The sequence below is a fragment of the Syngnathus scovelli genome, chromosome 9 (assembly GCF_024217435.2).
Source record: "Syngnathus scovelli strain Florida chromosome 9, RoL_Ssco_1.2, whole genome shotgun sequence".
NCBI lineage: Eukaryota > Metazoa > Chordata > Actinopteri > Syngnathiformes > Syngnathidae > Syngnathus > Syngnathus scovelli.
Window position 1 is genome coordinate 7449901 of NC_090855.1, and position 26218 is coordinate 7476118.

The 26218-nt window shown below is 41.4% G+C and overlaps 5 protein-coding genes across 6 annotated transcripts; 1 reads left to right on the forward strand and 4 right to left on the reverse strand.

The window, feature by feature from the left end:
- Positions 1 to 1889: 1889 nt before the first annotated feature.
- Positions 1890 to 9260, reverse strand: kpna5 (karyopherin alpha 5 (importin alpha 6)). The gene is made up of 14 exons (XM_049730578.2): positions 9095 to 9260; positions 7562 to 7693; positions 7114 to 7215; positions 6935 to 7034; positions 6750 to 6844; positions 6427 to 6558; positions 5851 to 5939; positions 5681 to 5780; positions 5380 to 5543; positions 4965 to 5043; positions 4747 to 4872; positions 4539 to 4666; positions 4133 to 4311; positions 1890 to 3594 (listed from the first exon to the last, which is right to left on the reverse strand). Exons 2-14 carry the CDS (start codon positions 7688 to 7690, stop codon positions 3407 to 3409), a joined length of 1611 nt encoding a protein of 536 aa, XP_049586535.1. The 5' UTR covers positions 7691 to 7693; positions 9095 to 9260; the 3' UTR covers positions 1890 to 3406.
- Position 9261: 1 nt separating this feature from the next.
- Positions 9262 to 17534, forward strand: zufsp (zinc finger containing ubiquitin peptidase 1). Of its 2 annotated transcripts, none has more exons than XM_049730576.2 (11): positions 9262 to 9509; positions 9920 to 10445; positions 10515 to 10613; positions 11000 to 11095; positions 11187 to 11296; positions 11693 to 11861; positions 12255 to 12443; positions 12757 to 12922; positions 13060 to 13220; positions 16998 to 17218; positions 17362 to 17534. In XM_049730576.2, exons 1-11 carry the CDS (start codon positions 9486 to 9488, stop codon positions 17407 to 17409), a joined length of 1809 nt encoding a protein of 602 aa, XP_049586533.1. In that variant the 5' UTR covers positions 9262 to 9485; the 3' UTR covers positions 17410 to 17534. The 2 variants fall into 2 exon arrangements, with proteins under 2 accessions (XP_049586533.1, XP_049586534.1); XM_049730577.2 differs by lacking the exon at positions 9262 to 9509 and adding an exon at positions 9569 to 9847.
- A 288-nt stretch (positions 17535 to 17822) lies between these two features.
- Positions 17823 to 20528, reverse strand: rwdd1 (RWD domain containing 1). The gene is made up of 7 exons (XM_049730579.2): positions 20334 to 20528; positions 19974 to 20039; positions 19583 to 19713; positions 19132 to 19275; positions 18781 to 18913; positions 18456 to 18518; positions 17823 to 18219 (listed from the first exon to the last, which is right to left on the reverse strand). The coding sequence occupies exons 1-7, from the start codon at positions 20404 to 20406 to the stop codon at positions 18107 to 18109; spliced, it is 723 nt and encodes a 240-aa protein (XP_049586536.1). The 5' UTR covers positions 20407 to 20528; the 3' UTR covers positions 17823 to 18106.
- A 943-nt stretch (positions 20529 to 21471) lies between these two features.
- LOC125975142 (calcium homeostasis modulator protein 5) lies at positions 21472 to 23127 on the reverse strand. Its single transcript, XM_049730317.2, has 2 exons — positions 22264 to 23127; positions 21472 to 21939 (listed from the first exon to the last, which is right to left on the reverse strand). The coding sequence occupies exons 1-2, from the start codon at positions 22804 to 22806 to the stop codon at positions 21550 to 21552; spliced, it is 933 nt and encodes a 310-aa protein (XP_049586274.1). The 5' UTR covers positions 22807 to 23127; the 3' UTR covers positions 21472 to 21549.
- A 698-nt stretch (positions 23128 to 23825) lies between these two features.
- On the reverse strand, positions 23826 to 26209 carry calhm6 (calcium homeostasis modulator family member 6). The gene is made up of 2 exons (XM_049730315.2): positions 25062 to 26209; positions 23826 to 24564 (listed from the first exon to the last, which is right to left on the reverse strand). The coding sequence occupies exons 1-2, from the start codon at positions 25599 to 25601 to the stop codon at positions 24148 to 24150; spliced, it is 957 nt and encodes a 318-aa protein (XP_049586272.1). The 5' UTR covers positions 25602 to 26209; the 3' UTR covers positions 23826 to 24147.
- Positions 26210 to 26218: the final 9 nt, after the last annotated feature.

Genomic DNA, 26218 nt, shown 5'->3' on the forward strand with positions numbered 1-26218 from the left:
ATACGCTGGAAACTAATCGCTAAACAAAAATTTGATTTATTTTCTCTTGAAATGCAACTAAGATGAAATGAGATATCAGAGCCAAGAACGGTTCGTACTGTCCTCTCTTTGTTAATGACGTCCAAAGACTTAATCACATTTAACAAAAAAGTCTTAGTACTTTCTGTTGAAATAGGATTTTTTTTTTTTTTAATGATGAAAGTGTTGTGGTATAATTCTTCAAATACATTGTTTTATGCTCACGATGACATTTAGTTACCGTATTTCGCAGCGGAGGGTAAATTCAAGAAAGGCATGCTTTCTGGTGTAGTCAGCTTCAAATAGGCAGCGGTGAAGGAATGGAGTACAGAATAAATCATAAGGGAGTGGCAAATCGAATTAGTAAACAATTATTCAAATTACTGTGTCATGGAACTTACACTCAAACACACCTTCACCCAACCCTGCGGCGTGACCACAAAGCACTGATTGTGAAACACACGTGCTCCTACTCAGTACGTATTTAAGTGCAATCAATTAGATTATCAGTAATTAATTGTCCACCATGTTGGAGGTGGACATTGGGAGAAAAAGCTACCGGACCCATGGCTATGCCAATGGTTCTCAAAGTTTTCATACAAAGTAGCACACTCCTAAAAATAATGACCTCACAACATACCACTATAATGATCAAACTTGAAATACTTATGTATAAATAGTAGTATGCTTAAATATTCTGAAAAATACACTCTTTTCAACAAATAAAACCCCACATTCACCCATTCACAGACACATTCATAAACCAGTATATGAAAAATAATGCCTCAACAATAGAAAGAAAAATCAAACACAAATAAAACCATTATTGCATGAAAAAGATGCCATGCTTGAGAACAACAGCAAAATATAGGAAAAGCAATAGCTTATGCTATTTCAAAATAGTTTAAGCAAAAACTCCGGGATTTTAAATGAGGGGATTGTAAAAGGTAAACGAAATTGTACATAAATAATATGAAAAACAGTTCTTTAAGTTTAAATGCTAGTGTGTCGAATTGGAAAAAAAAAAATACAACATAAAGAATTATTGTAGTGTATTCATGGAGGTAGATTGGGATCAAACGTTTTGTACTTGAAAAAAACAACTCATACTTGGAAAAAATAAAAGTTGAATCTGAAAATAAGCATGCTGATCTTAAAAATTGAAAAATAAAACAATGCATTAAAATAAAAATACTTGTTTTATCAAGTACATAACTTTTGACCTCAATCTACCTCTATACAGTGATTCGTTCGGTTACCACAAGAGAGAGTGCAAGAATCACCAATGGTACTCGTATCAGACTTAGAGGTTAAAAATGTAACGAGGGTACAAAACGACAGACCAGTATGAAGGACTTATGTTAGAGACCGTAAAAAAAAAAAAAAAAGATCAGAGATTGAAATGACAAAAAGAGATTTCTCTACCGGTTGTCTGGCCTCATTGGAGAGCTGCAGATCCGCATTGAGAGGAGCTCGATCATCTGTTTAGGATGCTTCTCAGGCTACCACCAGGAGGGCATATCCTGGAGACATTTGCCTGAGGGCGTCGCTTGATTTTCCCTGCAAAAAGAATGAACGAAGGGAATGGTGGGAGCGAAACCGGCGCTCGACCCACATAAGACAACTGTATGAATGTTAAAAGCTCGTATTTGGGTGAATAACATTGCGCCTAGGATGTGGTGCAAAACATAAGCATATCAAAAAATCCTAGAAAAAAAAAAAAGGGAGATTCCTGTACGCACCACTGAACGCGTTTTTCTCCCATTATAATGCTTCTTGTCGATTGGCTGTGAATTGAATGGGTTTAGTCAGCATAAGCATGAAGTAAAACAAAAAAACAACAACCCTAACCAAAAAGGAAGTGTATGGAGTCTGTATCCGACGGTTGCATTTATTAGTTCTTGCCAGAAACTATCAGGTGTGTATTCCAGACACAGGCATTGCCAGCAACATAATACAGCTTCACTTCCAGGCGTTGTTTGACTCAATTGTCCAAAATCAAAGTCTCATAGTCTGGCAGCATGATATGTCGCACCTGTACACAGACTTGTGGAGGTCTATCAGGATTTTTTTTTTTTTCCGAGAGCCACAACACAGCAAATGAATTCTCAAACAAGAAATGTGCTAATAAAACATTAAAAAAATCATACAAACCAGAAATATTAGAAAACTATACACTGTTGAATGTGCTCGATGAAATAAATTCTGCATTACAAATATTTCCATGTAAATATAGATAATTTCTCCTTGTCCACCAATTAACATTGCAGTAATCAATTGTGCATTTATGTGCAAGAAATATGGTTAATGTATGTTTGAAGGGGATGGCATCAAGTAGGGGGAAAAAAAACAACAAAAAATATAACACTGTGCTTCTGTTATGGATATAACTTCAACCACCAAGTCCCAATGTGAGGGGAAAATAGCACACAAGTTCAGAGTAGGGTAACCTCATCCTAATTATTGAGGTATCAAGGAGAAGCAGTCACGACTGTAAACACTACACCTTCATACATCAACATCCCACTGCCATTTAAATAGTTGCTTTACAATCTACACATATGTATGCTATACAAAACCCTCCATGTCAACCCTGCTTCATCATCTCACAACAATTATTTTGCTAGTTTAGGCTACGATCTTTGAATGAGACCTTTGCTCAGGATGCATCCTATCTCAGGCAGCAATCTTGCCTGACTACGGGAAGATGGAAAACTTTACAAAGGAACTATCAGCCTGACCTGAAAGCTGGAATAACAAAAGCAACTTAGCTCTCACACAAGATAAATAAATAAGAACCCACAGTTGTCCATCAGGAGGAAGGGGCTCTCTGAGGATTTACAGTTGCACTGTATTTACATCCAGTACCTGTGTCATCATGACAGGCACCCCTTCCAATTTCGACCATAATAGAATCAAATCCTCAGATTGTTGACGGATTTTTACCTCCCACCCCATCTGAGCAATAGCGAGGCAAATTCACATTTCAATAGGGATATGAATGTGAATTATGTGATTGGTTTTCGATTGTGACACAAGCACTGTTGGGTTTCATAATAAAACATCAATGGAAACCAGAAGTTACACTATATCAAAAGAGAATACTTCTTTTTCCTTAGTGCAGGTACGACCGACCAGTACGGGCTCGTTCATGTTGAGGAAGCATTAATGGGCCTAATGCGCTAACATTTAGCTCAGTATTCACACATCTCGACATCATTTCAGAGATGGTTGTTTTGGAAGGCCTTGAGGATGTGGATGGTTTGAGGGGGGGGAGCTGGTGGAGCTGGCCCAGAAACGATTACTGTAGGTCAGGACCTTGTTTATCAGATAGCGAGATCCTTGAATTCAGGAAAACAACGACGGGGTAAAGGTGAGGTGATTGACGTTAGAGCTGGAAACCGTCCATGGGTCCTTCCTGCTGTTGAAAGATGAACTGCCCCTGACCCTGGTCCACCTGTGGTGCCAGGCTGGCATCTTCCTCATCCACACCAAAATAGTGCTCAATCAGGTCAAAGGCCTTCTGGTAGATCTCCTGGTTCTCATGACTCTGCAGGAATTCGATCTTGTCCAAGCCTGACGAAGGAAGGATGAAATGTAAAAATCACTGGCATTGGGCGCCAAAATCTCCAAAGTCCAAAGTTTCAATGGCTAAAAATCATCACCCCAAAGTCTTACGTCAAGTGAAAGAATTTTTTTTACTTTTGTTTTCTGTGCTCCCACTATTTTGAACACAATATTTTGATTATGAATTTAAGGACTATTTTAGAAGCATTTGGAGTGCGTATTCCAAGTTTTTACTTGTCCTGTTGCTGGTTGCATTTGATCATTGTGAGATGCCGTTTTATGAATCAAAAATGGTCAGAAACCATTTCTCAATATGATTTGCTATAAGCACAAAATATAGGTTAGTTGTGTTTTACGAAAACGTTTTACAGTCTTCATCAAAACCGAGCATTATGCTTACAAAGTCAAAATGTTACATGACGCTCTTATTTCAGCTAAATACAAACCAACCAAATGCAGTGTTCCAGCGAGTGTATCGGTAATATCCATTTTGTAAAATTGCTCATGCGCTACTGTGTAAGCTGTGTGCTAAGATGCAGAGCTGTACCGTAAGCCTCCTCGATAAGTGCACAGTAAGGATTGATGCCTGTTCCATTCTTTTTGGCCTCCTGTTCGCCCAGTCGGAGGATGTTCTCCAGACCGTTCAGTGAGACCTGCACGATCTTGGAGTCCATCACGGTGAGAAGGTCACACATGGGCTTGATGGTACTCAGAGAAACCAGGTACCTATTCACACAAAACAGGAAACCATCATCAAGTCAGTCACTTCACTTAAACATTAAAATTAAACATTAAAAAAAAAAGTACTAATACAGTAGTTGCAATCAAGTTTTGCAATTCAATTTATTCCAAAACCTTCGAAATTGATGTTATATGTTTCTCTGTTGTCGCATATGTTAAAAATATATATAAAAACGTTCCTGACAAATAAGATAAGATAAAACATCTGGTACCTGATCTGTGTAGGAGTACCACCCGAAGTGGCGTTTGTTATGGCCCACGCTGCTTCTTTCCTTGTGCGAAACTCTGCCTTCTGAAGAATCTCAATCAGTATCGGGAAAATGTTGGCATCGATCACACTCTGTTAAAAGGAATGTCAGCAAGAAAATAAATCTACCTGCCTTGAAAGGGGGAAAAATATCTGTTTCTAGCAGCATTTACTTGAATCTGAGCTCTGTTTCCAGCTGTGATGTTGGACACAGTCCAGCAGGCCTCCTTTTTGATCGACTCCTTAGGACTGCTTAGCAAGTGGAGCAAACAAGGCAGCGCTGCACAGTTCAAGATCACCTGTGATGCCAAACAGACAAAAAGCATTCAAGAGGAATAAAAGCGGCACATAAATCTAGTGCATGGGAGCTACGTGATTGGCTGGACTCAACCTGTGTCTGAATGTCATCTCCTGTGACAATGTTGCCAACTGCCCGCAAAGCGGGAGAAACCACTTTGTAGTCGCTGTGCCTTTAGAGAGAACAAACACAAAGAAAATGGAAGAGGAAAATAATGTCAAAATGACTCAAATGGCAGTAAATGGTGGTCATGTTAGCAGGCTGACTGTGCATTTTAGCCTTGAGTGAGAACATGACTCAACAGCAGTCCTTTTTCACCATGGCCGTGCTTCCCTATTATGCCTTTTCTTGTCATTGACGTAAACACCACTAAGGCAAACCGAAAGTTCCAGCTCATCACTATTAATGTATGTTTTGAAGCATGACGTGAACACTATGTGGTTCAGAGAATGCATTGCCGCATATTTTCATTTTACTTCAGTTGAAGTTACATTTGAAGGCTTCTTACATGAGCAGTTCCACCAGCCTGCGGCAAACTCCAGAATCAATGACTGTCTGAATTTTCTCATTGGGACCATCAGACAAGTAGGATAGGGCCCAGCAAGCGTCTGCAAGCACATCTGGATCACTGCTAAAAAGAAGCCTGGACAGCACACTAAGGCACGGTGACACCTGACAGCGATTAAGGAAAAAAAAAAAAAAAAAAAGACAAGAACAGCTTAATTGCAGGAATAAAGTCTCAAATAGAAGAAATGCATAAAAAGGAAAAAACAATTCCTGTATTCATCAAATCAGGCTTGCTAACTGACCTTGGAGAAATCTGGTGGCGGGTTTTTCCCACGGCACAAGTTTGACAGAGCCCAAACTGCATTTCGAGTTGTTGTGAGACGGGTGGATTTTGCAAGTAACCTGGATCAACAGACAGCAGGCTCATTTAGATGCGACCAAATCATGTAGAACACAGTGACGAAAAACTTACTGCTGTAGAGAGGGTAGAATGCCATAGTTGAGTACGTAGTTCCTGCACTCTGCATTATCTCCAGCGATGTTGCCCAGTGCCCACACAGCCTGAAACACACCACAGTCAGCACCGTTCCTACTACTGTTGTGTTTGTGAATCACAGGTAGAGCTCAACATTTCCTGGATGCATGCACAATAGAAAGAACACCAAAGTTCATCATTGTCGGTCGTGACAGCTGAACAACGCAAGTTCCACATGTTGTCTGTTTGGAATGCATCTTTGCATTTACATCCTAGCTATTGTATTTGCCAAATACGTTTTAATTGTTCAACGTTCCCTGTCTGTCTGTTTGGGAGGCAGAGCGCGCTTCCCTCCCATCCAATTCCAAACGTAGCCTCAGCAGCTTGTGCTTGAACTGTTTCCATCCATTATCATCATCGGTGATGCCTGATGTATTGGGATCCACTTACACAGAGTTGGAGCGCATATAATGCGCACCAGACTTTCTGATGGAGTAGGTGTTCCAAGCGTAAGCAGTATGTAAATATGGAAGTGATATAGTGTTGTTTGCATTTGCATACAAAGGTTCTCACCTGTTCCTGCACATCTTCATACTTAGAATTCAGCAGCTCGATGAAAATAGGCACAGCTCCTGTTTCAATCACAACCTTGGTGTGCTGGAAGGTGCCTGAGGCAATATTGGTTAACGCCCAGGCTGCCTCAAACTAAAAAACAGAGACACAGACATAGACAACATAGACATGATATAGACTAGCATAACAATCCAGCAAATATTGTCTGCCATGTAAAAAAAATCTGCTGAAGTATTATGGTGAAAATCAAAAGCACCACATGTGATTCAAAACCCAAATTGAAGTCTACGTCCAACATTGTATAAGCGAGCAAAACACTTTACCTGCAATGTGCAGTTTTCACTCCTCTTCAGGAACTCAACAAATTGATTCACAACGCCAGGCGTAGCAATGACCTCGTCTATGGGCGGGTTGGGATCTAAAAACACAAAGTCAAGTATTTAAAGACTGATGAGACGATAACACTGTTCTCGTCACGCAAACTAACCCGAAGGGAGGAAACACAAACCTTTGGAGAGCAGTTTTCGGAATTTTTGTGTAGCAATCAGCTGCTGGTCTGGGTCTTCAGAGAAAATCATCTGAACCATATCAGGTGTTATGACGCCATCCTGTTGGTATCAGATAGTTCGATTAACCAAAGCAGCAATCAATATTCACACTTTTCACGATTGATTCTATATGACTTACGCTGGTGACCGGCACTGTGGAGCTGATGTCTGGATCCTGGATTGGACAATCTGACATTGACTCATCACCTGATGGCGTACATACATTTCTCCTCTTAAACAGCTGTGGGCAAAGTAGGGTGTCACGTGATTAGTTTAGTTCGACATGAAATGCTTTTGACATTTTGGAGCTATAATTGGATTCACTTGTCAATCATACACAGTCCCGCTTTCTCGATAATGTAGCTGTTTGATGCAAACGTCATTCTACACATTTTTTGTGTCCCATTTTTACTGTACTATGGATAAACTGGATGATTTGAGATTGCACACACAGCTCTATACAAGGTCTCACATGTGACTGTTTTGTTTCTCAATTCTGACAACAGCAGAAGCAGCAGCAGCATCTTGTGATGAAGACATTTGTGGTCCCATCTTATGAGCTCCATAAATTCTACATGAGTGTTTACCTGTTCTTCTCTTTTCTGTTTACGCAGTTGGATTCCTTCTTCCTCTCTCCTTCGACGCATTTCTTGAGGATTCAGAGCTTTGTTCTTGTAGTTCTTCATCCTGTAGCTATCTTTCCCTGGACTCGCCATGGTCTGAAGAGTCAGGACACAGCATAGGATTAAGTATTAAGCAAAGCAAAGGAAGACCTTAACAAAAGGCTAAATCAGCCTTGAATAGCTCCTGACTTTACATATTTTCAGTTTTCTAGGTAATTTATTTAATCATGCACACTATTATCCTGTTTTTCCTTCGAAAATAATTTCAATTTTCAATTAAACTGTTATTTCTGCACAATTTTATAATTTGTGATTTCCATTTATTCCATTCAAGAGAGACATTCCTCCTCATTTTGTTTGAAGTGTAAATTATTTCTTCCTGGACTTTGTCTTTACCCTTTGAGAATGGTGCTTGTCAGGCACAGACTGTTACGCTGACACCTTTCCAATTACTTGTTTGTGTAAGCCTGTTAATAATTCTGGGATTTGGAGAATAAAGTACAATGTGCAAAAGCTTAAGATCCAAATTGTTCCTTCAACCACAGCATGCTCTGCCATGCTACAAAAAAAAAATATCCTAGCCCCTTCCCAAAGAACTTGCTTGGTTCAGTACTTTGCCAGACTGTCAAGACGTTTGCCTCTATCAGGTTTCTGGAATTAACTGTTGATCTCTTGACCAGAGCATGTTTCGGGATACTTTGGGTTTAGTCTGTATGCATGCTCCTGCGTGCACTGCCTTCAAACACTGTGCAATTCTCAAAAAATCGGATTCTTGCAGTTCCTTCGCATGGAACGGCAAGAAAGTGGACCGAGTTGCTTGGTGAGTTTCCACAGAGGAACTAAACATCTGACAGGGTGAAATTGTGACTGTTCATTTTAAGTAACTTATTATTGACTAATGTGCATTTGTTGTCCTTCACAATTCTAGTTCATTCCAACAGAGTTACCAAACTTATCCAACTCCCACACTACTACTGACCAATATTGAAGTGAAACGTCACCCTACCCCACCCAAACCAAAAAGAATGACAACAATCTATGTTTGACAAATGGCTTGGGGGCTGAGATCTCAGCGTGAATCAATAAATAATCTTTAGCGATTCAGTGTCAGGCTTCCCAAAACATTTTTTTTATACCTTTATCAACCGTTATTCCGATCGGGGCTTGCCCCATAAACAGTGCTGTCAGATCGGGGCTTACCCTCTAAACAGTGCTGTCAAATGCTAACGTTGCACTGCTTTTCGTCCTCACTCACAAATTCCATTACTACGATTTCACAGGTTTAAAAAGTTGAACGGAAGAGGTTTTTGGCTGTCCAAACTTCTACTTCGACTCGCTGCAATATAATATTTTTTGTTCGGCTATTCTGAATCGGTTCCTAATCTAGCACTAGTGCTAGCCCCTTTACACATGCAGCTATTCTCACCCATTAGTGCGTTTACATTCAACATCGATGACAACATATATAATTCAAAATACAGAGCGGGGGATTCTTACCCACTAAAGGTTTGACGGACTTGAAAACGTTACGGGTGTTTCAAAACTCCAATTCCTACTAGATTGCCTCCCCCGTTGGTAGAGGAAAATGGCGACCGAGCGACAATTTACCCACAAAACACCTCGCGTCAACAAGATAGTCGTCACTTCCGCCAGCTGTCGATTCGTTTCCGGTGGTTTTGTGGCACGAAAATGAAATCGCCTGGCCTGTCATTCTAAGATAGCAAAGGGCACGTGATATATATTTTGAAAATAAACAAACCCACATGGGTAGGACGGACATTTTATTTTTACATTTATATTTTGTCAATTTATTGCATTTTCTTTTATATATAATATGATAGTTTAGCCTCCGGAAGTCACATGATTGAGACGAGAAATATGTTGATTAATGCACAGAATATCGTTCGTTACGGTAAGTAAATGTACATGTTATTATGCACCCGGTGCTGTTTTAAATCAACAACATACGTGTTTTTAAGTTTGTCGCTTTACGTCAGTCACTGTATGACTTAGTAAATATAATCACGTATACGTGTTTACTCATGACTCGCGTTGGCCCTCGAAGTCCGAATTTTGAATTCTTTATAACGTTGGACATCATAATGGTCACTATTCATTCAGAGACAAATTTCGCCTTATTCCCCGAAGATGCAAACCAACAAATTGACTTTTGGCGTTTGTTCAATCAATAGCTCTTAATAAAGCGCTTCCTTTTTAGTGAAGCAGTGGTGCTGAAACATTTCTGAAAATGTAGGTGAGCCATTGTGAGGCTTCATATTTTTCTATGAAAATGATTAATCTGACTCTATTTTGAATGAACAGGCGGTGGTTATGCTGACCTGTGAGATATGCAGTGAGGAAATATTGTTGGATGAGGACATGAAGACACATCTGCTCCTCAGCCATCTGGAAAATGACATGAGTTGCCCACTATGTTCTTTGTCTGGAGTGTCCTACGATGAACTTTCCTACCATATTAGCTCCGCACATCCAGACTACCAACACAAAGTCCAAAAGTCGTCTTATTCCACTTCCTGTTGTCCTCCTCCAATCGGCACAAATTTGACAGAGAATGAAGATCCAAAGGCAGGCAGCAGTGGTCCATATATAGAAGCAAAACCCTGTGGATCATCCAGTGACTCATTGCCACTTCAACAAAGAACTGATGCCGTGTTTACCCAAAGTAAAGGAGTTTTAACCTGTGGGGGGACTTCAGCCATCTCATCAACATCTGTCAGCCCTGGAATAAAGCGTGGTCTGGAGATGAACGTTCCTGTTCTGGACAATGCTGGATATTTATCTGAGCAGAAAAGTCCCAAACAGAAGCGCCCAGCCTCTCCAAAGAATGGTATAATTTTATGTTAAACTCCAAAGTCCTATTAAGAGTTCTAAATTAGTGTTGATGTCCTTTTTACAGAGCCATTCTCTTGCCCCATGTGTGCACAAGTCTTCAGCAGCACCAGCATTCTACAGGAGCATGTTGAGTTACACTTGCAGGAACAGGACTATTCGGAAGGTATGGTTTCATGTAGACAAATGTGTTAATGTTTGTAAAAGGCCATAATAGTCTAAGAGCTAAATCACCTTGATGTCATGTACATCAATCTGTTTTTTCATTTCAATGTCTCTCTTCTAAGTTATATGAAAATATGTGCTTTGTTGACATTTGGATATTATTATTATTATTATTATACTCGAATGAACACTTGAACAAGACAAGGTTTGCTGCTTTTCTGCAAAGTCCCTTTGACTGAAATATCTGAAAAGAAGCTCTTAAATATAATCACTTAATTTTCACAGAGCGTTTTTTAATGTATATTAAAATGTTTAGTTAGGATGACATATTTGCTGATTTCATCAAATCAAAGAAGACTGACATAAGGTTTCCCAAATGTCTTTTAGCACCGGAGAAATTTGAGTGCCCAATGTGCCCAGCTGTTTGCAGCGACAGCGCCTCACTGCAGCAACATGTCGAACTGCATTTAGACAATGAGGCAGGTGGGAGATTGATTTAAACTGTTTGGATCTAATTATAGAGGCACATTAATTTGACCATCAATGCTACAATGCTTGTTTGCATTTTCTGCAGGGACCTCTGATTCAGACTCAAGACTGGCTTGGAAACTTCAGCAGGAAATGGACAAGAAGAGGATGGCAGAGGAGAACCAAGTGGAGAAGGAGCAGTTTAAAAAGTTGCAGGTTTGAGGTTTTCAGAGCAGACATTTGCAGTTATAGTCCCTGAAAGTTCCACATTTTATTTGATTCATAAATATCTAGCTTCCAACTTCATTTTAGATCTGCTTTATAGGTGTCTTGAGTATGTGATGACGTCAAATCTTTCATGACTTCCATTCATGCAAAAATGCTGACATCCACAGTAAGGTTATGAAATTATGCCATTGTCACAATGAGCATTAATGCCAACTTAAAAACTTGAATGTAACAGCGTGTGAGCATGAAACAGTATCAATCTTTGTTATTTACAAGTATCAAAACTTACAGTCACAGAACCACCTAATGACAGTAGCACATGCTTTGGTATTTTTGTCTTGTAGTTTTTGTAAGATTTCTGTGTATCTATTCTTACCTGTGCAGAGGCAGTTTGGCCTGGATGGCAGTGGTGGCTATCGCACACAGATGGAGAAGACCTTGAAGAGGGATGTGGCCCGGGGCATTATGCCCCCTGCAGAGTATCATTTTAAGAGGGTGGAGATGATGGAGTCTCTTGCCTCAGGGGTTGATGACGGCAGGACCAGAACTCAGGGTAAAGTGATGTCTTGTCTTTGCACCTTGACCATCATGAATAGTTGTATTTGTACATGCAGATGTATAAATATTATTACACTGAAGCAGTTCTTCAACAGGTCTCAGGAGACAACCAGTCAAGGCTCACCAGTTTTCTGAAGCTGAGCCATGATTGGTTGTAACTTGAGACGTGGAAACTGTGATATGTCAGTGACAGCAAGTGGGAAAATGGCTGAGATGAATAAAAACAGGTGGATTTTGTTCCTTAACGCATATTACTTAAACGCATAATTAATCAGAATGCCGTGTTTGGACTAGTGGTGGCACATAGGGGTTGCCAAACTGCAATTTTGAATGTCGTACTTTTTCCCTGTGTAATTTCACGTGCATTTTTTAATCCACCTGGGCCTAGGTGTCATTGAAGCCTTGTGTCAATACTATCAGACTGAGAGCAAAGACTGTGTGCACGTGTGGCTCAGCGCTGATACTGATCACTATTGCTCCTCGCTGGGTGACAAAGGCTGGGGCTGTGGATACAGAAACTTCCAGATGCTGCTCTCATCGCTCTTCAGACTCGATACATTTGCCTCCCCTTTACAAGGTATGCCATTCCATCAGTTGTTTATTTTTACTTTCTCTCTGTTAATATATATTTTTATCAATAGATTTGTAGGTCTCATTTAATGCAGGGAAAAGTTTCAGTTTTTTTGTCTTGGTCTCATTTTTTAAATAACAAAAATCTGGCTTTTGAATCGGGGGGGTGCAGACTTTACTGTTAACCATGTGCAACGGTATATAGCGCAAATAAAACAGCTACCGATTCACATCTACCTCATTGTATTCCTTAACCTGTTGAACAAATGAAAGATGATCTCAAACACAAATCTATTCATTTGATACTCACTTTGTCTCAGACAAGTCAGTGCCAAGTATTCCACGAGTGCAGAGTATGATTGAGGATGCATGGAAATTGGGACTTGATCCTCAAGGGGCGTCCCACTTCAATCATCAGCTCCAAGGAACGCGAGCCTGGATTGGTGCCACCGAGATTTACGTCCTTCTCACTTCTCTAGGAATCAGGTGTTTACCATTCAACTTGTTGTTGCAGAATTGCTAGATCACTGGCTCTTATCATGAATGTCATTATGAGCATCCTTCCAAACGATCCATTTGGTGTCTTCTAAACCAGTGTCTTGATTTTTTTTTTTCCTTCTAAGCGGCCGCATTGTCGACTTCCACCAGCCAACAGGCCCAGGAGGCACCCATCCCCGGCTCTTTGAGTGGGTCAAACAGTACTTCAGTCAGTCCAGCACGAGTAGCAGATTGCCTCCCAGAATCATCCAGACCTCCTTGCCCCCACTGTACCTGCAGCATCAAGGTACACACACAGCAACAACAATGGCTTCATGGCTTTGAAGTTGGCGCTGTAGGAGACGGCAGCCTTTCCAGTAGCTCTCTTGTTTTGACTATTTTTTTTGACTTTTTTCGACCTTTCGGATTATTTATCTTATTATTTATTTATATTTTTTGTCTATTTTTCTTTGTTCTTTAACTGGTCAGCTCTTGACTTTTAAGTTTAAGCTCGTGCTTTCTTTATTTATACACTGCTTTTCGGAGTTAGTGGACACTTCTTTTTTATCATCATGAGACGCGGAGCCGGCTTGCTCACATACTTGAAGGAGGAACTGTTATCGCTGAGACTAATGGGGCAAGCTGGACTACGACACGACATCCCGGTGGAGATGAGGAGAAAGTACCGGGGCTGCAAAGCCGGTGCTAAGATGAAAGCCAGGCGGTCGGAGAACCGGAGGAGATATAAACCATCGATTCCTTCCGTAATCATGGGGAATGTGAACTCCTTGTCCAACAAGATCGATGAGCTGACGGCACTGAACAACCAGCGGACCTACAGGGAAAGCAGCGTGCTCATCTTTACGGAGACATGGCTAAACCACCTCGTACCGGATGCTAACGTGGACCTGCAGGGTTTCACTATGGTGAGAGCCGACAGAGATGCCAAAGCTAGTGGAAAACGGAAAGGTGGGGGTCTGGTCGTGTATGTGAACCATCGCTGGTGTAACCCGGGACATGTTTCTGTAAAGACTGTGTTGTGCTGCCGGGACCTTGAACTGCTAGCGGTTAGCTTGCGGCCATACTACCTGCCGAGGGAGTTCAGTCACGTGATTACCATCTGTGTTTACATCCCTCCGAGCGCGGACGCAGCCACTGCCTGTGAGACTATACACACTGTCACAGCCAGGCTAACGACTCAGCACCCCAATGCTTTTGTAATAATCTCTGGAGACTTTAATCATGCAACCTTGGACTCTACTCTGCCCGTTTTCCATCAGGCTGTTGACTGCCCCACAAGAAACAACAGGACAATAGACCTCATGTATGTCAATGTGAGGGATGCGTATAAGGCCACACCGCTCCCCCCACTGGGGAAGTCAGACCACAACCTGATCCACCTACAACCAGAGTACACCCCCCTGGTCAAAAAACAGCCCGTTGCGACCCGCACCATCAGGAAGTGGACCCCAGAGATGGAAAGTGTCCTGAGAGACTGTTTTAACACCACAGACTGGGATGTGCTGTTCGATCCGCACCGTGAGGACATAGAGGGGTTGACACACTGCCTGACGGACTACCTGAACTTCTGCATGGATGTGGTCTCTCCTGTTAAGACAGTCCGCTACTACCCGAATAACAAGCCTTGGGTAACACGGGAGGTCAAAGCCGTCCTGAACAGGAAGAAAGCCGCCTTCAGGAGCAGAGACAGGGAGGCCATGAAGGCAGCACAGCAGGAGGTAAAACACTGTGTGAGGGTAGCCAAAGACGCCTACAGGACAAAGGTGGAGCAGAAGCTGAAGGAAAACAACATGAGGGCCGTCTGGGAAGGTGTGAGGACTATCACGGGCCACAACATCAAGACCAGGGTCGTTGAAGGGACAACGGAGAGGGCGAACGAGCTGAACAACTTCTTCAATAGGTTTGATCGGCCCTCGACCCCCCCACCTCTACTGCAGACATCTCTCCTTCCTTCCACAACACACCACCCCCGAAACGACACAGCACCCCCACCCTCCTCCTCCTGCCCCCCCACCCCAGATACCACAGCACCACCACTCTCCACCTCCAGCCCCCCCACGCCAACACAAGCTCTGCCTTACTTCACAGCAGACCAGGTCAGAGGACAACTGAGGAAGCTTCGACCCAGGAAAGCACCAGGCCCGGACAAGGTGTGTCCCAGACTACTGAAAACCTGCGCTGCTGAACTGGGGGAACCACTTCAACGGATCTTCAACCTCAGCCTGCAGCTGGGGACAGTGCCTACACTATGGAAGACATCCTGCATCACGCCGGTTCCTAAAAAGACCCGGCCCAGTGAACTGAATGACTTTCGGCCGGTGGCACTCACTTCACACCTGATGAAGACATTGGAGCGGCTCTTCCTCGGTCTCCTCAGACCTCAAGTGCGACATGCTCAGGACTGCCTGCAGTTTGCATACCAGTCAGATGTTGGAGTGGAGGACGCCATCCTCCACCTACTGCACCGAGTTCACTCCCACATGGATAAGGGAAGCGCCACAGCGAGGATTCTGTTCCTAGACTTCTCCAGTGCGTTCAACACCATCCAGCCCCCCCTGCTCAGAGACAAACTGGACAGGATGGGAGTGGACCCATACATGGTGACCTGGATCTCCAGCTACCTCACAGACAGGCCACAGTACGTCAGACTAAAAGACGCCATCTCTGACACTGTGGTCAGTAGCACTGGAGCCCCACAGGGCACAGTGCTGGCCCCTGTACTCTTCACCTTGTACACCTCAGACTTCTGTTACAACTCTGAGCTGTGTCACATACAGAAGTACGCGGATGACACAGCCATTGTCGGGTGTATCAGGGACAATAGAGAGGAGGAGTATAGGAGCCTGGTGGGGGATTTCGCCACCTGGTGCCGTGCCAACCAACTGGAGCTCAACATCTCCAAGACCAAGGAGTTGGTCATAGACTTTGGGAGGAACAGGCCTAAGCCTAGGCCCGTACTGTTGGAGGGGGCTGAGGTGGAGGCTGTGGACTCCTACAAGTACCTTGGGGTGTGGCTGGATAAAAAACTGGACTGGTCAACTCACACCAACCACCTTCACAGGAAGACACAGAGCAGGATGTACTTCCTGAGGAGACTACGTTCTTTTAACATCTGCAACAAACTCTTGGAGATGTTCTACCAGTCCGTGGTTGCCAGTGTCCTGTTTTACACCGTGGTGTGCTGGGGCAGCAGCACATCCAAGAAGGACACCTCCAGACTGGACAAACTGGTCAGGCGAGCCGGCTCTCTGATCGGCAAGAAGCTGGACTCTTTGGAGACGGTGGCAGAGGCAAGGACACTGAAAAAACTGTTGGACATTATAGGCAATGTCAGTCACCCTCTGCACTCTGTCATCACTAATCGGAGGAGCCGGATCAGTGGGAGACTGCTCCTCCCCAATTGTAGGACAAGCAGACTGAAGAACTCCTTTGTCCCCCAAGCCATCAAGCTATTCAACTCCTCACTGGGGAGGAGGTGACAGGGACATGAACAGGGACATAACTGTACACATTCTCTTTTACATTTCATTGCTATCTCTTGCACTGTGTGTATTTCGGCATCTTCTGTATATCTTGATCTCTTGTGTTTTTCTTGTGTATCTTGTATTTTACTGCTACTGGACACAGAATTTCCCTGAAGGAGTAATCCCAAGGGATTAATAAAGTTGAGTCTAAGTCTAAGTCTAAGTCTAACAAAAATTGCACTTCATATGGATATTAGGTCTTAATCATAAATTGGGCGGCTTATGGGAAAATTGATTTCAAATGGGTAATAAGATGAACCAGACATCCAATGTGCCAATAATTACCATGACAGATGCTACTTAGCATTACACTGGCAGACTAAAAGGCTACGCTGCGTGGCTGTATTCAATACAAAAGGGATAATTTACTTTGTCTTATGTTTTGGTTGCCAGTACACATCAACTGGGTGTGGCAAGTACTCATATTTCAAGTTTGGACACGCAAGTGAAATCCCAAAAATTGCTTGAATGTATCTCCAAACTTGTTAAAAAAGTTTTTGGATAATAATATGTCAAACGTTTCTTCCTTCGTCCCCTAGGGCATAGTCGCTCCATTGTGGGTTTAGAGCAGCGGAAGACTGGAAGCCTGTGCCTTCTGCTTTTGGATCCTGGTTCGCCATCATCAGACACCATGAAATTGATGAGTAGAGACACTGCGTCCATAGCCATCCGCAATGTCCGAAAACTTCCCGGCAGCCTGAAACATAAGCAGTACCAGGTGGTGGGGGTAGATGGTGTGTTGTCCACTGAAGAGAAACAGGTTAGATGGCAGCGTTGTTTATACAGTGTACATACAGTAAAATAAGACTTTTGCACAGTACTGTTTGTGAATATACATTTTACCAAATGATGAAAAAATGTCATCGATTTGAAGTTTCAGCACACTGTTATTTGTTTTAACAGATCCGCATCTCGAACTCCAGAACACTGTGTGCTGAAAGGATCCCATGAACTGAAATTTGTTTTTTTTAAGTATCTCACCATCTCCATTTTACCCATGTTTTTATGTGAATATTTAATTTATCATTTCAACATGTACAGTATGTTGCACTTTTGCTAATAAATGTTCGAAATTAGTTACTGGTGGTGGAGTGTTTACTTATAAATTGAATATAATGTAAGAAAATATATATGTATAGACAATATCAGGGATTTACAGGGATGAATGATTTTCTGACAACAGTTCCCCAATTGGCTCCCAGTTTGTTGCAATGAAAGTTAAAAAGTGCCTACTGCCGGATTTAATGAAGAACTGCAATATGTTACAAAATGGGGTGAAAGGAAATGAAAAGATCATAAAACTTGAGATGCCCTCAACCTGGTCTGCCCCAACCTAGATGTCTTTGGGTGATATGCATAAAATATTAAGCACTTTATTTTGAATTTATTGAGTAGATTTGTGAAATACACTGCCGGTATACACTGTCTGATTATAGTACACCCTGTGGACAGCACCAGAAGTCAATGATGAAGCAACTTTAAACAGGAGGGAATTAATGATGCTTTGACAAAGATTGCCACTCTAATTGGTGTTAGTGTCTTATTGGATTGCATTGGATCTTCTTCATGTGTTTGGCCAAGTAATTTTTCAGACATACGAAATGGTTCTTCTGTCAGTCGCCAACAGTCCTTTTTTGGTAGCGCAGCTTTAGTCCTCATAACTACCCATCTCTAAAGGGTCAAAGTCGGGGTCATCATCCTCCAAATCTAAGTCCTCGATGTCCTGGAACAATGATTCATCCACCTCAACATTGTTTCCAACTGAAAGACAAGACAGACAGGAGGAGAGACTTTCAACAATAAGCGGGTAAGTTCATGACATGCATTTGTTTTATCTATATTGGTTTAAAAAAATCAACTGAGGTTACCCTTATCAAATTTGAAATAATTCCAACACTACATCACTCTGACTGACATTTTAAGATCATGTAAAACAATGGTATAACTATGAAATCAACTTCTTTCATGCATGTTTGTCAACGTCTTCAACAAGTTACCATCTTCAAGGAACTGGATGTCTGACGTGTCCAAATTGTGGTCCGTCTCAAACAGCTGTTTGCCTGTGTAAAAATCATATGCTTTTCAATTTCAAATACTGGAAATTCAAAATTAAAATCACTGTCATAAAGGTGTAAACTCAGCAGATGTTTTGTGTTTTTATTTGTGTATTTAGTATTTATCATGTTATTTTATTACCCTTACCTTACAAATGTTTCAAATCTGTACAGAAATGAATCAAAACATCTACTACATTTCTGCTTGGTGACAAAATTAATTAAGCTGCAGGGCCAAAAATTATGTTGGAGGTGATCAAGCATTTACCTGTGAGCTTTGCTTTTCCTGATTGCTCCTCTTCTTTTTGTCTTTTCCTCCGTATATCAGCCATTTCGAGTTCAAACTTGGCTTTCCATGCCAGGAAGTTCTCAATCGTTACCACTGTACCCTGGAACGCCACCTGTCAAGCACACGTGTAGTATCCTCATCATACTCTAACTCCAATACATTGTGCACTATCATCAATCCAAAAAATCACGGTGCGTCACGACAAATACAGTTGTCACATAATATGTGAAGAGGAGATAATGAGCTGGCTGTCCAAATCGCCAAACAAAATGAGGGAATTACAATATTCGTATACAGCCTTCGGGTTATACAGTAGTGTCACGCTGCTACCTTCTCTGCTTCCTCGGCCTCCATCTCTTTCCGCAGTTTCTCTTCTTCTCGTCTGTTCTTCATCAAGTCCACAATTTCATTGAGTTTCTCCTGCACTGCTGTCACCAAGGTAAAAATCATCACCATTCCCAGATTTTCTTCTGACTGCAAAGGAAAAAAAAAAAAAAAACCTTAGCGATGAAACAGATTCCAATGCGGCCCATGAACTGTAAAGTACTTAATGATCTTGTTTTAAGAACACTAAATTCAAACAGTAGATTAATATACATAAATACATATCTTTTGTCTATAATTCAGCCTTGACACAAAATATGTACATCTTTATTCAACAAATGTGTGTAATGTTTTCCCATAAGACTGAAAACATCCTTGACTGATATTAAGTCAATCAGAGGAAAAACCAGGAGTAAATAATCATCGAAATAACATACAGTTTGTGTTATGTTCAGACCTGTTGCTGCAATAATGTGAGGATGTCATCCATATCATTGTTTTCCAGGTTCTCTTGGGAGTGGACCTCCCATAGTGGGGGTTCATCTGGGTATTTTTCAACATATGTGAACTTTAAAGTTGCTTCCACAGCTGAAAAGGGTATTTAAAAAAAAAAAAAACATCATCAGCATACAAACCTAATTGAATTCATTGCAACAGTCAATCAAAGCGAGTACTCTGGAACACTATTGTATCAGACTCATATGGAGAAAAACATTATTAGGAAGACAACCAGTATGTATTATCTATTTCAAAACACCATCATCACAACTACTTATAAATTCAAGAAAAGAACATAGATTTATGAAGGACAAAGCAATTTATTTAACCAACATACATAACATACTCACTTTCGCCATTTTCTCCCGCATCCGACGTGACAGTGATGGTGAAGCTAATGGGATCCTCTGAAAGCACTGTAACCAAATGGAATTCGTTAATATGATGAAATCCATCCAACCACTTTATCTCAATAGTCTATCTCAGGTGAATGGGTCATTAGTGGGGTACAGAAACTATAAATATCATAGTAGTATAAAATATCATTATTATTGGAAACAAATAACCTATGTGAGGGAATGCACTCATCAAAGGGGCTTAATTTATGGGTAGATTTTCAAGATACCTCCACAAAAAGTAGTTAAGGTATTGCTAAGACACCCGAGTGTTAGCTGTCTTTTGCTCATACGTCAACATGAATGAATTCACACCTGTAAAAGAGTCTGGGTATATAGACTCAATAGCTTCTAGTTCATTTCTTTGCTCTTCAGCGTAGTCTGTCATTTTCACGTTGTTGGAGGTTATCTAGCAGTTAGCGAAATCATCCCTCTTGTATGACATGCAGCTACCATCACATGCTGCGTGTTCCGGTAGTTCGATGACGATCGATTATATCCAGGGTCTGCATTAATTAGTTTGAAATGAGCAAAAATGTCCACAGTCATCTACTGTGTTATGTAATGCAGATTGTAACTCTATTCATACTTCATTTAATAATGTTTTTACGTTGTTTGTGTGTGTTGCAGAAACAGAACGACTTTTCTGTTTTTTATTATTTTTGTCTGCGAGTATTCTTCTCGTAGTTTTATGGTGGTTGTGAAGAAACGTTAATGCGCATTACCGCCGTCTACTGGTATGGGGTGGGAACCAGGTTTAAAAAAAAAACCGCTATTTATGCCGTCAAGCTCGGTTGAAAAACAAAATCATTCTACTCCTAGCCGAATCTGTTTTTTTAATTTTTATTTTATTTTGCCACTTAGTGCAAATGACATCACAGTTGCTCAGCCATGAGCCATCTTGTGACAAGGAACTGTAGCAGAAAATCTACAAATGATCTCTGTAGTTATTCTGATGACTACTCATAAAATTAATTCATACAATTTATTTCTTGCATTTTCTTGCTACAAAAGCTGTACCGACTTGTCATTGGCAGAGAGGTCTGGAGTATATGAAATTGGGTAAAGGTTGTCATTCGAATGAGATGGTACTGGCTGCTCAACAAGACAAAAAAAATACATTATGCAAGTATTTGTGAAATTTCGATGCTCATTATGTTAAGACACCTGAGAACGCTTTGGTAATCCAAGAAGAAAAATTGAGTCACTGTTCATTATTTACATGGAATATATAGTATATATTTTTTAAATTACTCACACAGATGTACCAAAGCATGTTGAACTTTTTAGATACGTAGTATGTTAATGACAATGGAACGATTAATAATATAGAATAAAAATACCAACTCCAAAGAGCAAGTACATATTATCTGCAACTTATTAAGTTCTCTAGTATGTTATTTATCAAAGGATGGATTCTGTAGAATTATATGGTAGAAGGCCTTAAAGGTAACAAAGTCATTGTGGCCTTTAATGATTCTGTAACAGTCCCCACAGTCTGCTGTTTTATTCACACACACACACAAAAACTTTATTTCATTTCAATTTCATCCTCCAAGTCCATCACAGGTCTCTTCTCTGGCACAAAGTCCCTGTCCACTCTCTCCACATAACGTTGCAGGGTGCTGTAATATTGTTCGCTCGTTGAGAAAGTGTAGAGTGCAGAGATCTCCTCCCAGGCCCTATGGTTTGGGAAAGGGAATGGATCAGGATCCTTGTTCTCAAAAAAACTTTGTAGGTTTCTTTCAGCCAGTTTGGAAGCATATTCCAGAGTGTAAGCCTCAAAGTGCTCCCGTTCTTTCTCCACATAGCGTTTCCAGAAAGTGAGCTGCAGGAAGCTAACTTTGGAGCGGCAATTTTTGTAGCAGGTACCAAGAAGCCCAAATGTAGCTGCGATGATGATAATGCACCAGCCAAGAATCTGCAGAGACAAAGTAATAGTCAACACTATACCAGGTAATCATGACATTTTGCAGAAAGCAAATATACAGTGGAATGTTACCAGAGATTAGTCACAACATTTTATGACACAAGCTTATCCTGGGGACTTCTAATTTATCAAACCAAATCCACTTGGACGAACAAACTGTTCATGACAAAGCTGGGGAGAATATACCAGCATGTTAACAAGAGCCAACATTTAAGTTACAAGTTGGGGCTTGTTTCTGTAGACTGCCTCCAGGACCGCAGAAAATATAATACGGCATACGCTGCACAACACAAATGGTACATAAAATTCCCTTACCTGAGATTGGGCCCTGAACATTAGCAGCAGATCCATGCGCTCCTCTTCAGATAACTTGGACCGGCCACAGGGAACTCTGGCTAGCTCCTCCCGACACTTCAGGGTCTTGTTTTTACAGAACAGGTCCACCACCAGATTGTCATCGAGACCGCTGACAGCACACTCATAAAAAGTCCCATTGAGCAGGGCCACAGAGAGCCACATTATAGGAGCCACACAAGACCCTGTAAAGATGCTCACGAGCACCCTGAAGCATCCAAAGCATCTTCCGCGGGGACAAAGCTTCATGGGATTGAGGCAGCAGCCAGTGTAAAGCCTCCACAATCTGGCACTAAAGAACAGTCCTAAGACCAAGAGCACAGCCGCAGGTCCGAGCAGGAATGTGAGTCCATAGGCAAAGTTCTGATCGTGGTTGCAGGGACACTGAAAGGAGACCATGGAGAAGACTCGCTCCCCGCCTATTGTCAGGAGAGCCATAAAACTGTAGCCAATTGTGGCTTTCTGGTTCATGAAGAAACGAAGGACCGTCTGGAATTTATCCATGGTACCAGTGGGGGATTTAGACGCGCTCCACAAGTAATAAACCAGAAGAAAAAGAGAGCAGAATGAAAATGTGGACCATCAAGCAATAGGCATTTGCTAGGGCTTGCTGGAGACAAAAACAGTGCCCCTCCCTTTGGTTTGTGCTCTTCCCTTCAGACTCCTCCCTCTGTCCCTCAGCTACTCCTACGCGCTCATTGCTTTTTCATTCATCAAATCTACACTTAATCCAAGGAAAGTCATAAAATACAGGAGCTAACACTAAAAGAAAGGCTGCAAAAAATATGTTACACAGCACCTTGTCCCTTTTCTGTCTACTCTTCACCTGCAACTGTGCAATGAAAATCCTGCATAGCCTGTTTTGCTGATTACCGACCCGAGTCTCTTAACAATAATGCAGGCTCCAAAAGCATAGCCTCTTTGTTACTGCAATGCCCTGATCATATTTAAAGGTAAACTTGGAAACTACCAGTAAAATTCAAAGTAAAATTCAAAGTAAAATTATTTCTTTCATTCACATCTTTCATGATAAAATCATACATCTGGACAAAGCATGCAAGGAAGGGAAAGTTGCAAGCAACAAGAAATCATGCAGAATGACACCACTTCTTCTATTGAATGTTTCCGTACAAAACATACCATTGTTATTGCAACACAGCCAGTCAGCATCATGCAGCTCTGCAAAATGAAGACGAAATCACATCCTCTCAGTGGTTTGACTGTTGCAGCCTCAGTGACTACTCAAGACTAAGTGCCTTGTAAAAGGCTGCTAATGTGAAACACCAGCGATACGCAACAAACAGGCTTATTATCTCGTCTATTAGACTTACACCAATGACACAAAGTTTCCCCAATACAGTAGCTGTTTACACTTTTGATTTCTTCTTCTTATATCGCTGTTCATTCAGAAGTCAATCGTACAATTTACTCTTCTATTATTTTAACAACCTGATTTGGATCGCGCCATCTTCCCACTAAAAGGCCCATCCTCCATGAGTCATGATTTAAGCAGGCTCACAGTGTAAGTTGATCTGAGTAGAATAATTGTCTTTATTTGTCTTGTACACAAACGTGAAATTTGAACTTTCCGTTTGGCCCAGCAAAGTAACAGACACAAAATGTGCGTGACTATTTTGGTACACAACGCAGCCCCATGTAAAGGAAATGATCGGCTGTGAGCATTTCCAATTTGAAACCATTGAGACCTTTCCATTGGGCGCCATGTAAATCTCAGACTTTATTTCCACAAGTATATGACTTCTCAAAAATATGCATTTTCATTTCTTACATTAAAATTCAATATTTTGGCAAATTGTCAATAGACTGCCCAACTGACATCTGTCCTTACAAGCCCATCCCGCCTTCATCCACAAAATTAAGAACAGCAGGATTATCTGTAGGTGACTCAGCTGGTTTAACAGAGGCCATTCGCACCATTCCAGTCTCCACATACTTGTGTAATGTGCTGTAGTAGTAGTCTTTGGTACTGAACTTGTAGAGCGTGGAGATGTTCTCCCAATCTTTTTTGGAAGGAGTGATGACATGTTGGGGCATTGTCTGTTTGAAGAAACTTTCCAGGTTTCTCTCTGCTAGTTCTTTGGCATGTTTCATGGTGTAGGAGTCCATGAGGTTGCTCTCCTCCTGAGAATAAACCCTCCAGAACTTGAGTTGCAGGTAGCTCACGGGTGAGGTGCACCGAGCCCAACAGGTCAACAGAATGTTGGACAACATAACAGATGCAATCAGCAGCCAGCCAAGGATCTACAATTATTGATACACAATTTTTAGAACAAGGGGAAATTGAGTTGTAAGACACGTGGTACTGTTATTGGAAATATCAACTGTACTTCAGATGGTTTCATACGTGTAGATAATGGTGGTATACAAAAATCAACAACATTTGAAGATCATACAAGAACAATGTTGCTCTTGCATGTCATTCCAAATCCACAAACAATTATTGGCCTTAATGACATTATACAGAGTAGTACAAGACCCAGTGCAAGCACAACTACACAATATATGCCATCTAGTGGTGAACGTTGATATTACAACTCAAAAACTACTATTTGCAGGTGATAAGGGCCAGGCTGGCCCCCGAATACAAAAATCCGCATGTTAATGATGGCCATTGAAAAACATTTCAATGTTCATCTGTATATGTTTTGCAAAGCCCCTAAAATTAATCAAAACCATTGATAGCCATCCGATATGGAAAACGTGTTCTCATGGTGTTTAAAGGTAAAATGAAAACTGACCTGTGAGTGAGCTCTGATCGTGAGCAGCACGGCTTGTCTGTCATTGTCATTGCTTCCTCCTCCACAAGGAAACTTGGGAATCTCCTTTCGACATTGGATCAGAGAAGTCGCACCGCAGCAGATACGTTCACTGTAATCACTCACATTGACACCTGTCATTGCACACTCAAAGTAGTTCCCGTTTAGCAGAGCCACGGCAATCCAACTGGATGGTGCCACTAGGGCTGTGGTGCTGATCTGAAAGATTATCCTCAGACAGTGAGACATCCTCTGACAGCAGGACGCATAGGTCCCACGTTGGCAAAACCCTGTCATCATCTTCCACATCTTTTTACTTAAGATATAAGCTAGCAGTAGCAGAGCCAGAGCAGGTACTAACAGGAACACCATGCCGTAAAGGAAGTTGAGCTCGTTGCAGGGGCACTTGAAGAGCACCGAGGAGAAGATCTGCTCTCCTCCAGCCGTCAGCAAGGAGATTAACCCGTAACCAAGATTTGTCCGTTTGCTGGCAATCTTGAGGACTGCATTAAACTTATCCATCTCGGACTGCTGTGTGACTTTTTTAAATACAATATGTAAGAGTATGGTGTGACTACTCAGTTTTGTTCCTCCTCCCCTTAACCACAAACCACAAACACCCACAGGTGTCAGCTATCTTGCAATGGTTTATTCATGGGTATATAATTACAGCAAAATCAAAAAATCACAATTCATGCTCATGTTTTTCTCTTAACCTTCTAACATGTTGAAGTAATTGTAAATAAGTTATCCCATATTCACTCAAATATTATTGTGTGAAGGCAGAGTGTACTGTTAATCTTAAAATTCACAGTGGGTATGAACAATTGTTTATTCTGGTGTGACAGGTAAGGTTTTAATATAATTTTTACAGAATTAATAGCAGGTTATTGTTTTGTTACTCTTGCATGTCGGTTAAGAATGTTAAATTCTTTCTTGGGCATTTTTTAACATCTAAAATAATAATTACAGGAGTGTGAAGGGTACATCTCCTGTTATTAATCAACATTTTACCTTATTTGATCATCTGAGCAGCAGCCCTTTTCAAACTTTGTTATTGTTGTCATTTTACTCCAATCCACAAAGGGCGCTGCTATATTCTTACGCGTGAGTTGCAAACTGTCTTCTATTTACAAAGA

What these genes read in the sequence shown, in the direction of transcription:
- zufsp (XM_049730576.2), top strand. Translation starts at nt 9,486, where the DNA reads ATGCACAGAATATCGTTCGTTACG. An exon ending in GCATTTAGACAATGAGGCAG is followed by an intron (nt 11,096 to 11,186) that starts GTGGGAGATTGA and finishes CATTTTCTGCAG; the next exon opens with GGACCTCTGATTCAGACTCA. An exon ending in ACTGTACCTGCAGCATCAAG is followed by an intron (nt 13,221 to 16,997) that starts GTACACACACAG and finishes TTCGTCCCCTAG; the next exon opens with GGCATAGTCGCTCCATTGTG.
- LOC125975142 (XM_049730317.2), bottom strand. Translation starts at nt 22,806, where the DNA reads ATGGATAAATTCCAGACGGTCCTTCGTTTCTTCATGAACCAGAAAGCC. An exon ending in TGTTCAGGGCCCAATCTCAG is followed by an intron (nt 21,940 to 22,263) that starts GTAAGGGAATTT and finishes TTGTCTCTGCAG; the next exon opens with ATTCTTGGCTGGTGCATTAT.
- calhm6 (XM_049730315.2), bottom strand. Translation starts at nt 25,601, where the DNA reads ATGGATAAGTTTAATGCAGTCCTCAAGATTGCCAGCAAACGGACAAAT. An exon ending in CGATCAGAGCTCACTCACAG is followed by an intron (nt 24,565 to 25,061) that starts GTCAGTTTTCAT and finishes CAATAATTGTAG; the next exon opens with ATCCTTGGCTGGCTGCTGAT.
- kpna5 (XM_049730578.2), bottom strand. Translation starts at nt 7,690, where the DNA reads ATGGCGAGTCCAGGGAAAGATAGCTACAGGATGAAGAACTACAAGAAC. An exon ending in ATTCTACCCTCTCTACAGCA is followed by an intron (nt 5,781 to 5,850) that starts GTAAGTTTTTCG and finishes CTGTTGATCCAG; the next exon opens with GTTACTTGCAAAATCCACCC. An exon ending in AGGCTGGTGGAACTGCTCAT is followed by an intron (nt 5,044 to 5,379) that starts GTAAGAAGCCTT and finishes TTCTCTCTAAAG; the next exon opens with GCACAGCGACTACAAAGTGG.
- rwdd1 (XM_049730579.2), bottom strand. Translation starts at nt 20,406, where the DNA reads ATGACAGACTACGCTGAAGAGCAAAGAAATGAACTAGAAGCTATTGAG. An exon ending in TGCGGGAGAAAATGGCGAAA is followed by an intron (nt 19,714 to 19,973) that starts GTGAGTATGTTA and finishes TACCCTTTTCAG; the next exon opens with CTGTGGAAGCAACTTTAAAG. An exon ending in AGGCCGAGGAAGCAGAGAAG is followed by an intron (nt 18,914 to 19,131) that starts GTAGCAGCGTGA and finishes TGTGCTTGACAG; the next exon opens with GTGGCGTTCCAGGGTACAGT.